General features: G+C 37.3%; 1 protein-coding gene across 1 annotated transcript in view; it reads left to right on the plus strand.

The window, feature by feature from the left end:
• Positions 1 to 764: 764 nt before the first annotated feature.
• The window catches only part of RIPOR2 (RHO family interacting cell polarization regulator 2), a 62,505-nt gene continuing 47,270 nt past the window's right edge, over positions 765 to 15,999 (plus strand). The window contains exons 1-8 of the mRNA XM_044683513.1: positions 765 to 886; positions 2,553 to 2,708; positions 6,006 to 6,084; positions 9,071 to 9,094; positions 9,762 to 9,815; positions 11,669 to 11,818; positions 13,471 to 13,534; positions 15,151 to 15,197. Coding sequence (XP_044539448.1) covers positions 786 to 886; positions 2,553 to 2,708; positions 6,006 to 6,084; positions 9,071 to 9,094; positions 9,762 to 9,815; positions 11,669 to 11,818; positions 13,471 to 13,534; positions 15,151 to 15,197 — 675 coding nt within the window. The 5' untranslated portion in view covers positions 765 to 785. The remainder of the gene's footprint in view (positions 887 to 2,552; positions 2,709 to 6,005; positions 6,085 to 9,070; positions 9,095 to 9,761; positions 9,816 to 11,668; positions 11,819 to 13,470; positions 13,535 to 15,150; positions 15,198 to 15,999) is intronic.

Genomic DNA, 15,999 nt, shown 5'->3' on the forward strand with positions numbered 1-15,999 from the left:
TATAGTTCTGCAGTTGAAAAGATTGATCGGGGTTAATCTGACCATGAATCTTATACCTAGAGGTAGTGATTATTTACTGAAGAAAAGCAAGGAACTTTGAAATAGCTGTTCCCTTCCCTCCTTCCTTTTCTTCTCCTGTTCTTATCACTACTGAGATTATTACCTTTTTTGTGAGAACACTCCCTTCCCTTCCCATCCACCCGCCCACAATTACTGTCTTTCTGTTCCCTCTGTCTGGATCTCTTGTAAAACTTACTTGGAAATTTTAGAACATGGAGTTTGAGGTTAGTTTTATCTCTTTTAAAATAAAGAAAAAGAATGCTTTTCACCTGAATTTTATAACATAGATTCCAATTTAAAATTTTATATTTCTCTTTTTCTATCTGAATTTAACTATAAATCTGGCTTTGTTTTTGTTTATCCTAACTGGAATTAGATGCATATATTTCAAAAGTCTTAATTCTGTAGAACACAAAGTTTAGTGTGATGAAAAGTAATCACTGAAGGAAACTTGAAATGATTGGTTTTGAGATATTTAGATTTATGCCTTTGTAAATCAGTATTAATAGTTTTTTTCATTCACCTGAAACCTGAATATTTGGTTTAAATAGGTCTTTGTAATATGGGAAAAAGGAATCTAATAAACATCTAATGGTGACTCATATCATCTTATTGGCATTGTTACCTTATTTTAGTATTGATAAACTTTTATACCTTTTTTTTGTTTGTTTACCACTAACCTACTCTCTATTTTACCAGGAATATCAACCAGACTCCCAGAAATCATGTTGGTAGGATCTCAGTCATTCTCCCCTGGAGGTCCCAATGGGATTATTAGAAGCCAGTCCTTTGCTGGTTTCAGTGGTCTTCAAGAAAGGCGATCCAGGCAAGTACCATATAGTTCTCTTGGTGATGCTTGCAACTTGAGAAAGAAAGTGAACCCTGGGTTTTTGCTTTCTCCTTTTGAGTAAAGGGCACTGCCTTTCTGGCCAACAATGTAAGCCAAACTCTGTTTTTTAATTTTTTTAATTTAATTTTATTTAATTTGGATTCCTTCAACAAAGGAGATATTTCTGAAGGTTTAGGGTAAATTAGCAGTATATACAGATGATTTTTACTTTGGAAACTGTCTGCAGATGCAATACATTTTCCCAGTGGGCATACAGAATTCAGAGACGATGAATGATGTGTTATTACACTGTGCTAAAGATTAAGACTATACCCCTGGCAGACTAGCTCTGGGAGAACAGATGTCATCTTCAGGACACACTAGGGGGACTTGAGGGAATGGGAGTGAGTCTCTAGTTCCTTGGAGAGATAACCTAATTTAAAACTGATCTTGCATGGATTCAGAGTCTGTTCTGAGATAAGACTTTTTTTTTTTGGTTCATTATAAAAAATAAACAAATAAGCAAAATACCATAGAACCTGCCTTGGGTCTTTTCCAAAAATGTGGGATCATAAGGTCAGAGATGTGGGGCTGGAAGGGATCTTCTTGTCTAATACAATGAAAAAATTAAGAAACAAAGAGGCCGACTTGCTCATTGTCCCACAGGTAGCAAATGTTAGGGCTGGGAGTTAAACCAAAGCTCTCAGACTCCCAAGTCCAGGATCTATATCTCCACTAAACCCCACTAAGCCCTCCAAAAATCCCATCTGAACCCTCTGATAGCGTACTCACCCCCATTGACCTAATGCTGTACAGTTTGTAAAACTTGCCTTACGTTGCTAGGGCTGTGATCACGAAAACACAGGATCACAGAAGGTGGTAGAGGGTAGTTATGACTTGCTGGTAGAGTATGATCATTCCTGCTAGGTGGCTTAGACCTGTCTTGTCACCTATTCCTCATGATAGGAGGCCCAGTAACTTTGTCACAGTCACACAGCTGATTTTTGTTGAAGTGGTCCTCTTGACACTGATGGCTAGATCTGTTTGACTCAGCAACTGCTATGAAGAAACATCTACTCCTAGTGTTACATTGAAGCATCTTGTGTCCCAGTGAGCTCAGAAGAATTTTGCATTCCTCCCACTCCATAAAACTGCAACATGGGAAAGTTGTCATTGTGGGGGCTGTGTGTGTATTTACTTTACTCTAATGTGAGGTAGCTGGGAAACTCATGACTCTAGCATGGGGACACTAATTCCACAAGCGATGGAGCTCGCCCCTGGTACTCTGAAACATATCTAATTTTATAGACTTGACCAAGAGCCTATCTATTCTTTCTACTTATCTCAGGGCCTTTGTGCTTTTCTCTTTCGTGGTTCCCGTTGGGCACACATGATTTTTCTTTGGAGTGTATCACCTAACTGGAGCCAACCTTTGAATGTTAGCTAGTTAGCATTTACCAAAAAATATTTCAGTGAGTAACAAATTAAATACTGTGAGGCTAAGGCAGGATAATTCAAATCTGTCAACATAAAAAGGGAAGTTTGTACTACCCTGGAGTCTAAACAAGAGATGCTAAAACCCCAAATCACCTTTTGGGCAGAGTTTTTTCCTCATAAATGCTTCGTGTTGAACAGTTTTGACTTTTTTTTTTCCATTTTGTAGGTGTAATTCCTTCATTGAAAATACTTCAGCACTCAAGAAGCCTCAGGCCAAACTGAAGAAGATGCACAATTTAGGATACAAAACCAATGGCCCTCCTAAAGAGCCTCAGCCTAAAAGGGTGGAAGAGGTCTACCGGTTCCTAAAGAATGGACTTGAGTAAGTAAGCTCTATGAACTGAGTGGCTTGTTTGCTTAAAATAGGATCTATCTTTCTCATCTGTCTCCTTCCTTGGCTCCTTTTTCTTTCCTTCTTTCACTCTTCCTTCTTCCCTTCTCTTTTCCCTTCCTTTCTTTATTCAAAATTCAAACTCTAGCTGTGCCTATGCAAACAGCTAATTTGCTGGTTTTATGAGATGTTCTCAATGTCTAGTGGGTCCTAGATCCTGCACAGGACCAAAAGAAATCAGAGAAATGTTCCACACCATTCCTGAAGATTTAACATAGGTGGGGCTTTCATGGTATGTTTTTAATTCATAAGTCTGAGATAGCGAGGTATAGTGGAAAGCTTGCTAGATTTTGAATCAGAAGAGTTGGATTTAAATCCCAGATTCCAGTTTTCTTACATGTTACCTCCAGATACATAATCTCTGATTCAATAACACTGGCCTCTTGGCTATCTGTTACAAGACACTCCATTTCTCAGCTCCAAGGCATTTTCTCTCACTGTCCCTCATACTTGGAATATTCTTCCTTCTCCACTTCAGCTACTGACCTCTCTGGCTTCCCAACTAAAATACCACCTTTTAAAAGAAGCCTTCTGCAACTCTCCTTAATTCTAGTGCCTTCCCTCCATTAAATATTTTCTTTTTATCCTCTCCTTAGCTTAACTTGTGTATATTTGTTCATATATTGTCTCTCCCTTTAGATTGTAAACTCCTTGATAGCAGGAATTATCTTTTGCTCTTTTAATATCCGCAGTGCTAAGCACATCACCTGGCATTTAGTAGGTAGTTAATGAGTTTTTGTTGATTGGTTATTGATTGACCTTAAAGCTGAATTTTTATATATCACCTAGGTTTTTTCTTACAACTCTGCCTACTTCCTGGCATTTCAACCACTTTGGTGTCATCCTTTCTTACTACCCACATAATATTTTCCTTTTTCTAAAATTTTAATTTTTAAAAATAATTTTTTCAGTTATCAAGTATTTATTTTTCTTCTCCTTCCATGCCCTCCAACTCAATAATAATAATTTTAAAAAGAACAAAAACCTTTTAGCTAATATATAGTCATGCAAACCAAATTTCCATATTGGTCATGTAAAAAATGTTCTTCATTCTAGGTATTTAGTCTATTGCCTCTTTGTCATGAGGCAGGCAGCATTTATTATTGTTCTTTTAGAATAATGTTTGATCGTAGCTTTCATCAGAGTTTTTAAGTCTTTTAAAATTATTCATTGTTATGATGGTGTTATGGTACAAATTGTTCTCCTGATTCTTTTCACTTTACTCCATGTCTCTTCATACAAGTCTAGTCAGGTTTCTCTGAAATCATCACTGTTATCATTTCTTTTAGAATAATATATTCTATCCATTTGTAGTGGATAACTTATTTGCCTTCCTCAATTGATGGGCATTCCCCACAGTTTTCAATTCTTTGCTACCACCAAAAGAATTGTTATAGATATTTGTTTACATCCTTAGAGTTTATTTTGTTGGGACTAGTCCTTCCCTTAACCTATTCCCCCTCTTATTCCCTTTTTCTCCCTTCTCCCTTTAATATCCTATTTTCCTGTTGAGTGAAATTTTTTTTCCTTTGACCAGTTCAGATGAGAATGAGATTCAAGCGTCAGCTGCTTCCTCCTTTCCTTTTTTGTTTGTCTAGTCTTCTACTTGCATATTCCAATTTTATGAAATAATTTTCCCTATCTTTCTTCCTTTTTCCCCCCACCTACTAAATCTCAATTTCCCTCCCTTTCTAATCTTCTTTCAAAATTATCAAAACAGAACCATTCCTAAGTTCTCTAGATTCCCTCTGCCTGTGGATGACAGGATTGTGGGGGGTGGGGACAAGGGGCAGACAAATATATTAGAATATAAATAGTTTACCCTTGTTTAATTCTTTATTATTTTTTATGTTTACTTTTATGTTTCTCTTGACTCCTATATTTGTTTTTTTTTTGTTTGTTTTTAACCCTTACCTTCTATCTTAGAATCAATACTATATATATTGGTTCCAGAGCAGAAGAGTGGTAAAGACTAGTCTCAGCAATGGGGATTAAGTGACTTGCCCAGGGTCACACAGCAATCTTTTAGTACCTCCAAAGTATTCAGAGCCTGGGCAAAGTCTGACCGCTGACCCTCTGGTGTGTGCCCTGCAAGTTCTTGACTTGGGTTTAGATCTGAACAAGTTTGTGGGCTTATCCTCACTGGTATTTTCTTAGGCTCAGGCACTGTTAGCCAGCTGGACAGAACTTCAAGTTCCCCTTTGGTCGAGATTCCTGCCCTGGTTATTCTACTGCATGCTTCAGACTGGACCAGAAGCTAGAACTGAAACCCTACCCTGCCCCTAAGCTGCTCCTGGTTTTGGAATTTGCCCCGTACTTAGCACACTGCTCAAGGCCTGAAACCATTTGTCACTCTGGAATGCTATCCCTCATTACATGCTCTTTTCTCAGTTAGCCCTGGATTTGCGACCCTGAACTGGTAGTGAGCAACAGAGCCACCAGTTTGCACCCTATTTCTGTACTTTGCACATGTTTAAGCTGCTCTCTGCCAGATCTGGGACCTCTTCTTGCCCTGAGGCACAGATTCTCATTGTGCTGGTTACTTAATTATTTAGTTAATACTCATTGTGAAGCTCTGCAGCCTGTCTGTCTCCCTATGCCAACCTGAGCTAGAAAGATGACTTTGGATTCCCTAATAAAAATTTGTTTTGGTGTTTTTCTTTTCTTTTTTTAAAACCATTATTAGGTATTATTCTGTAGGAATGTATAGCCTATGGGTTTTGTGCTTTACTGACTCTGAGGAGGTTCCTAGGTGGGTTTTATCATCTCTCATCCATCTAGGAAGGATCCTTATTTCAATTCCAAAGCAGAAGAGTGGCAAGGGCTGGGCAATGGGGAGTTAAGTGACTTGCCCAGGGTCACATAGCTAGGATGTGTCTGAGGTCACATTTGAACCCATGACCTCTCATTTCCAGGCCCTGTGTATTTTCTATATCTGTTTAAAGGAGTTGGTGATAAAAGAGCTCACCATACTTCTTCCTGCCATTCTGCCATATTGGATTTACCTCCCCACTCACATGATACTAAATGCACCAAGCATTAGTGCTCCAACATTTGTAATAAAACAATGAAAAGAAACTGTAGGTATCTACACTATCCCTTCCACAAAACAAGGCTTCTCTACATAATCTTCCTTCAAGGGGAATTAGAAGAGGTCAGTAGTCGTAGCCAGATTTCTTTTGACATAATGCAGAGTTCACAATTGTCTTTCTGACCTTATCTTTGTAGTGAGTATCTGGAGTTCCATCAGACAGAGTTGGACAAGTTGACTGCTCAGCTAAAAGACATGAGAAGAAACTCTCGCCTGGTATGTACGATCTTGTCATTAATACATTAACAATCTGTTGGTTTCAACGACAGAGACAGAGACTAATCTTCCAGGTACTTAAAATTGCAGTGGAAGGTAGGGGTGGGGAAGAAAGCTATTAAGAAAAACAGGTCTGAGTTGTAAATTGCTATCTCCCATCTTTACGCGTTTTAAAGACGTCAACATGCTGTCTATTGGCTGTTGTAATTGTTTCCAAAGAGGTTAGGTTGAATGAAAATCCAGAGCTCAAAGGAAAGGAGAAACAACACAGGGAGGTGGGCTGTTTTATGTATACATTCTTGTGTTCCTCTAGTATGTTGACAGGACAGGCTAATGGAATTCAAAACACTATTACTCTTTCCTTGATGAAGGAAATACCACGATAGAGGAAGGTGTCAGAGACACAGCAATAGAAAGAGCAACTATAGATTGGGAACCCATTGGGGAGAAGCACAAATGCAGAGTATCACAAAAGTTTAGGAATTCTTTGGACATTTTGATCATACACTGAATGCCCATCTCTCCCAAAAAATAATCACCAGTTTCCCTGTGACTTTGAAATGCAACATGATGTAGGAGAAAGGGGCACTAGGAATAGATCAAAAGAACTTGGATTCTAGTATTGCCTCAAATACTTATAGGCTATGTGATCCTGGGCAAATAGTTCCTGTGCCTCAGTTTCCTTTTTTATAAAATGAGTGTTGGATATGATGGCTTCAAAAGTCACATCCTAATCTCTGATCTCATAAATGCTGCTATTATTAGTGTGGATGAGAGAGGGAGGAAGGAAAAAAAAGGATTCAGGAAGGGAAGACAGCAATTGTGTTATTTATGATTGGATGATTTGGAGAATAGCCATTGCTCACTGTTACCTAAATTGAGTACTTTCATGTTTTTGAGAGTCTAAAAGCAAAAATGGCCCAGTCTGGCCTGAGTAATAATGCTCAGTGCTTTTTCACCGTAATTGCCTTTAGACTGAATCTGTAATCTCAACTGAGGTTAGTAGGTCAATGTGAGCAACATAAGTGTAAAGATAGGAAGCAAAGAGATTAATAACTTTTTACTGCCTTTGTTAGTTCTATAATCTGAAAGTGCATTGAGTATAGAGATAGTAAACCTGAGTTTGAGCTTTGTGATCTTGGGCAAATCCTTTCATTTCTTTCAATTTGCTCAACTATAAAATGATGCATTAAGGTCCCATCAGGACTTCTTAACCAAAGGTTTTTTATTTTGGACTGTCTTAATTTAATCTTTCATTTTTATTTTATTAAATCTATTATATATAATAAACATATGTTAACTATAAATATTATTTCATATTTATATTTTATTTCTTTTATTTTTATATTTCAGTAACTGTATTGCAATATAATTCAGTTCCTTTTGGAATTCTGGGAAGGAGACCATAGACTTCATCAGTCTGACAAAGGAGTCTCTGAAACCAAAAATGATTAAAAATCTCTGGACTAGTTAAAGTGCTTCATACCTATAATCCTTTTCTACCTTCTCTATGCTTTGGACTCCAAGTTGGATTCCCAGGTTTTATGCTACATAGATTTTCCTCCTGGCAGTGCTCCTCTACTTGTCTCTCTCATATATGCACTCTGTCCCACCCTCCCAAGGATGATCATAGGACCATAGATATTGAGGTCATCGACTACAACTCTCTCATTTGATGGATGGCAATATGAGGTCCAAGGAGGTTAACTGGTTTGCTCTAGGTCACATGGATAAGAACATCAGTGTTTTTGGACTCCAGTCCTCTGACTTCAGAACCAATGCTCTTTCCCTTCTACCATACACTTTAAGTAGTCTAACTATAGTGACTGCTGTTGGTTCCAGTAGCCAAAAGCTTGTAGAATATTTTTTTTGATCACCTTCATGGTAGCAAAAATTTCAATGATGTTTCAATGATCTCTTCAGTAGATGAATCTTTTGAGAGTGGATTCCCTTTTTGAAACAAGTCAAAAACAGTTCAGGGCCAAGTGTGGTGAAGAATGGGATATGATTAATATATAATACTAATTTAGGTTTAAGAAAAGGGACGTGAATGTAATGAAACCAATTTTCTTTAGCAAGTATTTACGAAGGACTTCATACATGTCGCAAGGTAAAGACACATCTGCTGTCCTCAACAATTTTATATTCTAATGAAACTTATGTGACTGATGAACTGAATCTGAAGTATTTTTTTTCTTTTTGAAGAGCCACCTTCTTTCTCTCCCACTACCCCCTCCCTGCCTTGAGAAAGCAAGAAAAACAAAACCCCTGTTATAAATATTTAGACAAGCAAGATAAATTCTCACTTTGGCCATTTCCACAAAAATATGTCTCCCAATTAGTCTTCTCTAGCTCTGAAGCAATTCCAAAAGAGAAATTTTGAAATTGTTTTTGAGCCTCTGGTGCATTTTGGAGAATGAGCATCTCTAGCCTCTCAAAGTGACTACTTTGAGTAATAAATTACTATTTATTCGGATGTTGATTTGTAGTCAATTTGCAGTGTATAGAACATGAAAAATACTACTTATAAGATTAGTGATGATTGGGTACGGTTCTGAGTATAGTTGAAAGAACAGTATTGTGATTGCAAGGAATTGATTCCACTGATCTTCAGAATATACCAGATAGGCACCCTGGGATAGAATTTGATTTCTCTGTGTCTCAATTTCTCTCTAAGATATGAAGAATAATACCAGCCACCTACTCTCTTCAGAGTAAATGTAAATGGAATAATAAAAAGATTGATTTTTAAGATATTTGAAAGCCTTGTCACCAAAACTCAATAAGTCCAAATGGTTCTTGGAAGACCCTCACAGGTTTGGGGTTTTTATTTTGTTCTGTTTTATATAGCAGAAAGAGCACTAGATGGGGCCAATTGTTACCAAAGATCCATAGGTTAAAAATGCAAGCTAGCTTTCTCCAGCACTGTCAATAGCAATTTGAGAGAAGAAATAGTGTAATTCTTCTGTTCCTTTCTTCATTTTAGGGTGTTCTATATGACTTAGACAAGGTAAGTAACAAATCCTTCTTCTCATTTATTTGACTGTTCATTGGCTTGGACAAGGGTAAATCCCTTAGGACTTGTGTTAATCCCTTAGGACATCTGAAAAACTGATTGTTCTTGGCTTTCTTGATATAATCTTTTATTTACAAAACTAACCAAGAATTGAATCTCATTTTGGCAGTTTTGCCAGAATCTCAGCATCAGAATGTGCTTTAGACCTTGGGTCTTATTCCTAAAATACCTCAATAGTCTTTCACTTATTGATAAACCATTTCATTTTCTAAGTACTTTGAATTTCTTAATTTTTTTATTGGAAAAGAGTGCTTGCTTTTTTAAAAAAAGTACACAGAAAAGCAACTAGCACATACCCTAGGAATAAACAATTTCATCTCAGAATTATCATGAACACAACTTTTATTATCTGCTCTATGTGTTCAGAGAGAGGAATAGAAGAAATTTAAGTAAGTTAAAATTCATTAAAATATCTATTCTTATTTAAGTCAACATCACCCAACAAGCCTATATGTAAGAGCAGATTTGGGAGGGATTAAGAAATATTCAGTGCCATATTTTATTGATTAATAGCCATTTCAATGAAGGAATGTATCTGTATTCATCTAAATTAAGTTTCAAAAGATTATTTTTTTCAAACTTCTTTTTTTTTATAATCTAGCAAATCAAAACAATCGAAAGATACATAAGACGACTGGAGTTTCACATTAGTAAGGTAATTGAAGTTCCTATCATTTTTCCTCTGACTTCCAGTTCTTAAATTACTGATCAATACAGGTTTTCATGAATTGGGTACATGGGAATTCCTTGCATAAGTGACTTTTAAACAGACAAGAAATCAAGGCCCAGAGGAGGCAATGGGGAAGGAGGAAGGAAGATTCAGAATAACAGCTATGAGTGATGGTGTTCTTTATTTTTTTTTACCTCGTTTTTAAAAAATTTTATTTAATTGATTAAGAAAATTTTTCCATGGTTGCATAATTCATGTTCTTTCCCTCCCTTCCCCCAACCCCCTCCCATAGCCAATGTGCAATTCCACTGGGTTTTACCTGTGTCATTGATCAAGACCTGTTTCCATATTATTGATATTTGCATTAGAGTGATGGTTTAGCATCTACATCCCCAATCATATCCCCATCAACCTGTGTGTTCAAGCAGTTGTTTTTCTTCTGTGTTTCTACTCCCATAGTTCTTTCTCAGGATGTGGATAGCATTCTTTCTGATAAGTACCTCAGAGATGTCTTGGATCATTGTGTTACTTCTAGTAAAGAAGTCCATTACATTTGATTTTACCACAGTGTATCTGTCTGTATAAGGTTCTCCTGGTTCTACTCCTTTCGCTCTGCATCAATTCCTGGAGGTCTTTCCAGTTCACATGGAATTCCTCCAGTTCATTATTCCTTTGAGCACATTAGTATTCCATCACCAACAGATACCACAATTTGTTCAGCCATTCCTCAATCAAAGGGCATCCCCTCATTTTCCAATTTTTGGCCAGACTGATGTTCTTTATATTAATTTTTCCATCTCATGAAATCTGTCTGCTAACTCTCTCCATATTTGCCCCATGTTTTAATGACTATGCAACAGGGCATTATCTGAAAATTATCTTCCTTCCTACCCCTTAACTGGTTATTTTTCACCATTGCTTCTTCCCCACATAAAAAATAACAACCAGAAATCGAGATTTGCTCCATTTTTGACTCTCCTCCTGTTTCATCTTTGTTGTGAGCTGCTACAACAAGGGGGGAAGAATGTGTTGAAGCTAGTTCCTAAAACTTTCTATGTATCTTTTGACAATAGGAACAGAATCAATTCTATATTTGTATTGGGGAGGAAGGGTTTAAAAATCAAATCATTATTATCTTTAGAGTTTCCAAAAACTAACAAATATATATAATAATTTTTAAAAATACAGTCTTAAGGATTTAAATTGGTAAATCACATTCTAAGGTTGTAACTAAGAAGTAATGGGTCCTTGGGTATCAGAGAAGAATTTTTTGGCTTCATTACTTTTCAATTCTATTTTGTACTTTTAAATATACATACATATTTTTATAAATCAATGCACAGAAACATAACTATTGCAATAATTTGCAAAGATCCACTCTACAGTTTTAATTACCCAACCAAATGATTTTAAAATCTATTAGTAGGGAAAATTGATTTTTCTTTATTGACATGAATTAAATTAAAGGTTAGAGAGTCTATCTTTAAAATTGGTAGCATCATTTTAACAAAAAGATTATATATGTCATTCTAAAATTTGCTTTAACCTGAGTTAAGTAGAATTGTCACCCCGTATAGGAGGGTGAATAAAAAGACAAAAAACAAGAAATATTGTAACAAGTAATTACTTTTCTTTTCATTGGAAAACCAGAAGTTTGCTTTTAAAGGAAAAAACTTAAACTTTATTAAACTTAAGGGAGAAAGTATTCAACTAATGGTGTCCTTCAGAAGTGAAAAAGTTGTTGCTAGTGTCAAAACTTGAAGTATTGTAATTTCTCTCCCCAAGGAAGACAATCAACTACCTATATCTGAAGGCTTAAATGTTTTTATCGTGACCAGGTGGATGAACTCTATGAAGCTTATTGTATCCAAAGACGACTCCAAGATGGTGCTAGCAAAATGAAGCAAGCATTTGCCACCTCCCCAGCCAGCAAAGCCGCCAAAGAGAGTTTATCTGAAATTAACAGGAGCTACAAGGAATATACGGAGGTACATGCTAGTCTATTCAGCCACCAAATAAATAGTCATTCCAAGAAACAAGCACCATGCAAGTGGTTACTTTGACCCTTCCTCCCCCTGTAATCCCACTCATCCCCAGAGCTGAATAAGCTCTTCTCTTCTGTCCCACTTTTTTTGGCTATCTGTGGGAATTTGTTTTGAAGGTGAGTATTGAGCTTGTTTGGTTATTAGTTTTCATATTTCATATGTTCAAGGGCAATCATGAATGATCTCACTCTCCATTTTAACTATTATACTTTGTACCATTCTTCCATGATCACATTCTATCTCTTGGTGTACTGCATATATCTTTTCTCAGAGGTAAATAGTCCATTCAGTCATTAACTAGTCATTCCAAGAAATAAGCACCAAACAAGTGGCTACCTTGCCCCATCCTCCCCCTGCAACCTCACCCACCCCCAGAGTTAAATAAGCACTTCTCTTCTATTGCCCTTTTTTGGCTATCTGTGGGAATTTGTTTTGAAGGTGAGTATTGGGCTTGTTTGGTTGTTAGTTTTTATATTTCATATGTTCAAGGGCGATCATGAATGATCTCATTCTCCATTTTAACTATTATACTTTGTACCATTCTTCCATGATCACATTCTATCTCTTGGTGTACTGCATATATCTTTTCTCCCTTGCAAGATAAAACTCTTTGAAGGCTTTGAAGAAAATTCTTTGTATTCCTCTTAGTGGCAGAGCATTGTACACAGTAGGCACTCATTAATTGTTTATTGAATGAATAAATGAATGAAGCAGGTGGAGTTTATAGCCTCAGGACTGTCTAACTTGGAAGCATTTTTCCATTCCTTTTCATCTTTCTCCTAGGATGAAAAATAACTCTTTTAACACTTAAGACCAATATTCTAGTACGGTTGCCATTCATGAGTAAGAGTAAGGTCAGACAGAGTAGATAAAAGTGTCCACACACCGTGAGGTCATGTCACTTGGTTTCGCTGATGCCATTGCCTTGCTGAACCAAACAGACAGCTTTGTTCTCCTTGACATTTTTTGTATTCAACTGCATTGTCCCTGAATTCTATAGCTATACAACCATACATAAAGTATATTGTTATTCTGTTGAGGCAATACAGGAAATGGAAAGAATACTAGACTTGGCAGAGTCACGAGACCTTAGGTTGAATCCCAGCTCCAACGCTGATTAGGTATGTCTCTCTGAGTCTCGATGTCCTCACTTACAAAATGGAGATAATAATCCTTGCATCATGTGCCTCAATTGTAGAGCAGAAACTCATTTTATGGACTCAACATAAATGTGATTTGATGGTTCATTTGACCAGTTTCTAGCTCTTGCCTACATAGCTCTACCATTTTCACAGTCATCAGCTCGTTCTCTCTTTTTAAAAAATAACCCTTACCTTCTGTCTTGGAATCAACACTGTATTGGTTCTAAAGTTGAAGAACAGTAAAGGCTAGGCAATGGGGGTTAAGTGATATGCCCAGGGTCACACAACTAGAAAGTGTCTGAGGCCAGATTTGAACCCAGAAGCTCCTGTCTCTAGGCCTGTCTCTCAATCCATTTTTAAAAAATAAAAAGGAGAAGCACAAGGGGTTTTTTTTGTTCTGTTTTGTTTTTAAGGAAGTTTGGTCTGATGCAGATGTTATATTTTCCTTCACAGAATATGTGCACAATCGAGGCAGAGCTGGAACAGCTTCTAGGAGAGTTTTCCATCAAGATGAAAGGTAATTTTTAAATTACTCCCAGGTTGGTTACACCTAATTTAAATACCATTATTTACAAATTATTATTAATATATTATAAAGATACAAGTGCAACTAGGTGGTAAAGTTGATAAAGTGCTGGCTTTGAAACTTAGCAGTGTGACCCTGGGCAAGTCTCTTTACCCTGTTCGCCTCAGTATCCTCATCTATCAAATGAGCTGGAGAAGGAAATGGCAAGCCATTCTAGTTTCTTTGCCAAGAAAATCTCAAATGAGGTTATAAAGATACAACTGAAAAATGATTGAATAACAATAAAAACAGCACAAAGTTTTTATTTTAAATGCAGAGACCTAATACCTTTCCCTACTCCTCCCTTTCTGATCTCTTTCATCTCTATGCCCAATCTCATGACATACTAACCCCCTAGACCCCCGGCTAATATTCACAGCATACAGTGCCTGCCTGCCTGCCTTCTTGGTGGTTATCTCACTAGAGAATGCACCCTTTTCTTTCTTTATAGCACTTAGCACTCTGTTGACTTTCAGATGGTTAATGAAGCAAAAGTAAATATGTGAACAAGTACCAGAGCGTTACACTTTAGCTACTCTAAAATATAAAAACAATCTGGATCTTGGGGGGGAAAAAGGTATCACTTAATGGTTTATGCCTGAATTACATACAGCTCAGAGGTCAGAAAGAACTGTCTAAAAAAGCAGTCAGTAGAGCATGTTGATGTTTTTTATCTTCAGCTAAAATGTAAAGTGGAACTAGAATAGAAATCATATCATTCCAAATTTTTCCTAGCAGTTTGATCCTTATACTTCTAATGGGGACTAACTACTTCCATGAAGGAGAGGTTCATGTTGGAGTGAGTCACCTGCCTCATGCTTGGAATTTTCCCCAGTTTCATGTCATGTTTTGACACATAAAAGCCTGTTGGGATGAATGTACTTATTAGCAGAGTGGCCTGGGCTCTGGGCTCCACTAAGAGATGCATTTGTTTTTGGCAGCTTTAGCAAATCATTTTAGATACAATTCAAGGATTTCTTACAAAAGAATCCCCCATGTCTCAAGTTAACAAAGTCTTTCGGGGCAGCTGGGTGGCTCAGTGGATTGACAGCCAGACCCAGAGATGGGAGGTCCTGGGTTCAAATCTTCTTAGCTGTGTGACCCTGGGCAAGTCACTCGACCCCCATTGCCTACCCTTACCACTCTTCTGCCTTGGAGCCAATACACAGTATTGACTCCAAGATGGAAGATAAAAAATAAAGTCTTGCCATAATAACTTTGCTTCCACGTGGAAATATTTAGAAGACCTCTGTTTAAATCCTTTCTCTGCTATCTTGGGCACCTCTTTTAATCTCTCAGGTCCTCAGTTTCTTCATCAGTAAAAAGAGGAAGTTAGATGACCTCTAAGATCAAATCAAAGTCTGTGGTCCATGTACTTGTCAAGTTATGTTCACTCATTGTTACAATAGCAGTTCAGATTTAGGGGTATTTTTTTGCTTTTGTTTTTTATTTTTTAAGGTCTAATCTAATTTCACTTCTAGTCCTTTTGATTCTTTTACTAATGGAATTAACTTATTACCAAATAATTGATAATTGGTTAGCCTTCTTCCCCAATTTCCTTCCTTCAGAACTGAGAAATGGGCACATGATTGGCATAGTGATTGGGAGCACAGGTGTAAGGAGTCTGGTTACCCAGATGGCACTTGTTTTGCCTTTCAATAAAATCCTGCTTAATTCTAGCTTGGGTTGCTTTTAGTTTGTTCTTATGTAGTTTTGATGCTAGGACATTAAAAATAGAGTACAAAAAATGAAGCACCAAATTTCCCACTGTCCTCATTTGAAAAAGTAGGATGGGTGGGGAAGTGAAAGAAGGGAGTGGAGAAGGGAGAGAGAGAAGGAAAGACGCATAAAATCCATTTTAAAAGAAATCCACACCCCACCAGGAAAAAAAAAAAACCTTTTTGGGAGCTCCTGAGGGCATATCATGGAGGAGATTGTTCTCTAATGGCTCCCTCCCAAAGCAGCTTTAATACGGTATGTGAGCATGGCACCGAAATGAAACATAGCTTTGGGGCAAACTCAGGGACCATGTTAAAACCATGGGTGAGCACTTAGTGAACACAGGCTACATTCTGTGTGTATGCTGGGGTGAAAAGTTGTATGCCAAGAAGTGAGCGGGACAGCAGAGAAAATGAGGTCAGGCCACATGTGTAAAACATGCTTCTGAGGAAGGAAAAAGTATCTGAATACTAGAAAACCTAAATGATTTATGCCCCTATTGCCTAATTGAAAAGCTCTTACTGTTAACTGAAGAACTTGAAAATAACTTTTTGCAGTTGTTTTTCTTAGAGAAAGTGAGGCTTTCAGAATTGAAAACTTGAGTGGGAAGCCCTAAGGTGGAGGGGGGGGGGGGGCGAGAGAGTGAGAGAGAGAGAGAGAGAGAGAGAGAGAGAGAGAGAGAGAGAGAGAGAGAGAGA

This window comes from Gracilinanus agilis, chromosome 1, assembly GCF_016433145.1.
Source record: "Gracilinanus agilis isolate LMUSP501 chromosome 1, AgileGrace, whole genome shotgun sequence".
Lineage (NCBI taxonomy): Eukaryota > Metazoa > Chordata > Mammalia > Didelphimorphia > Didelphidae > Gracilinanus > Gracilinanus agilis.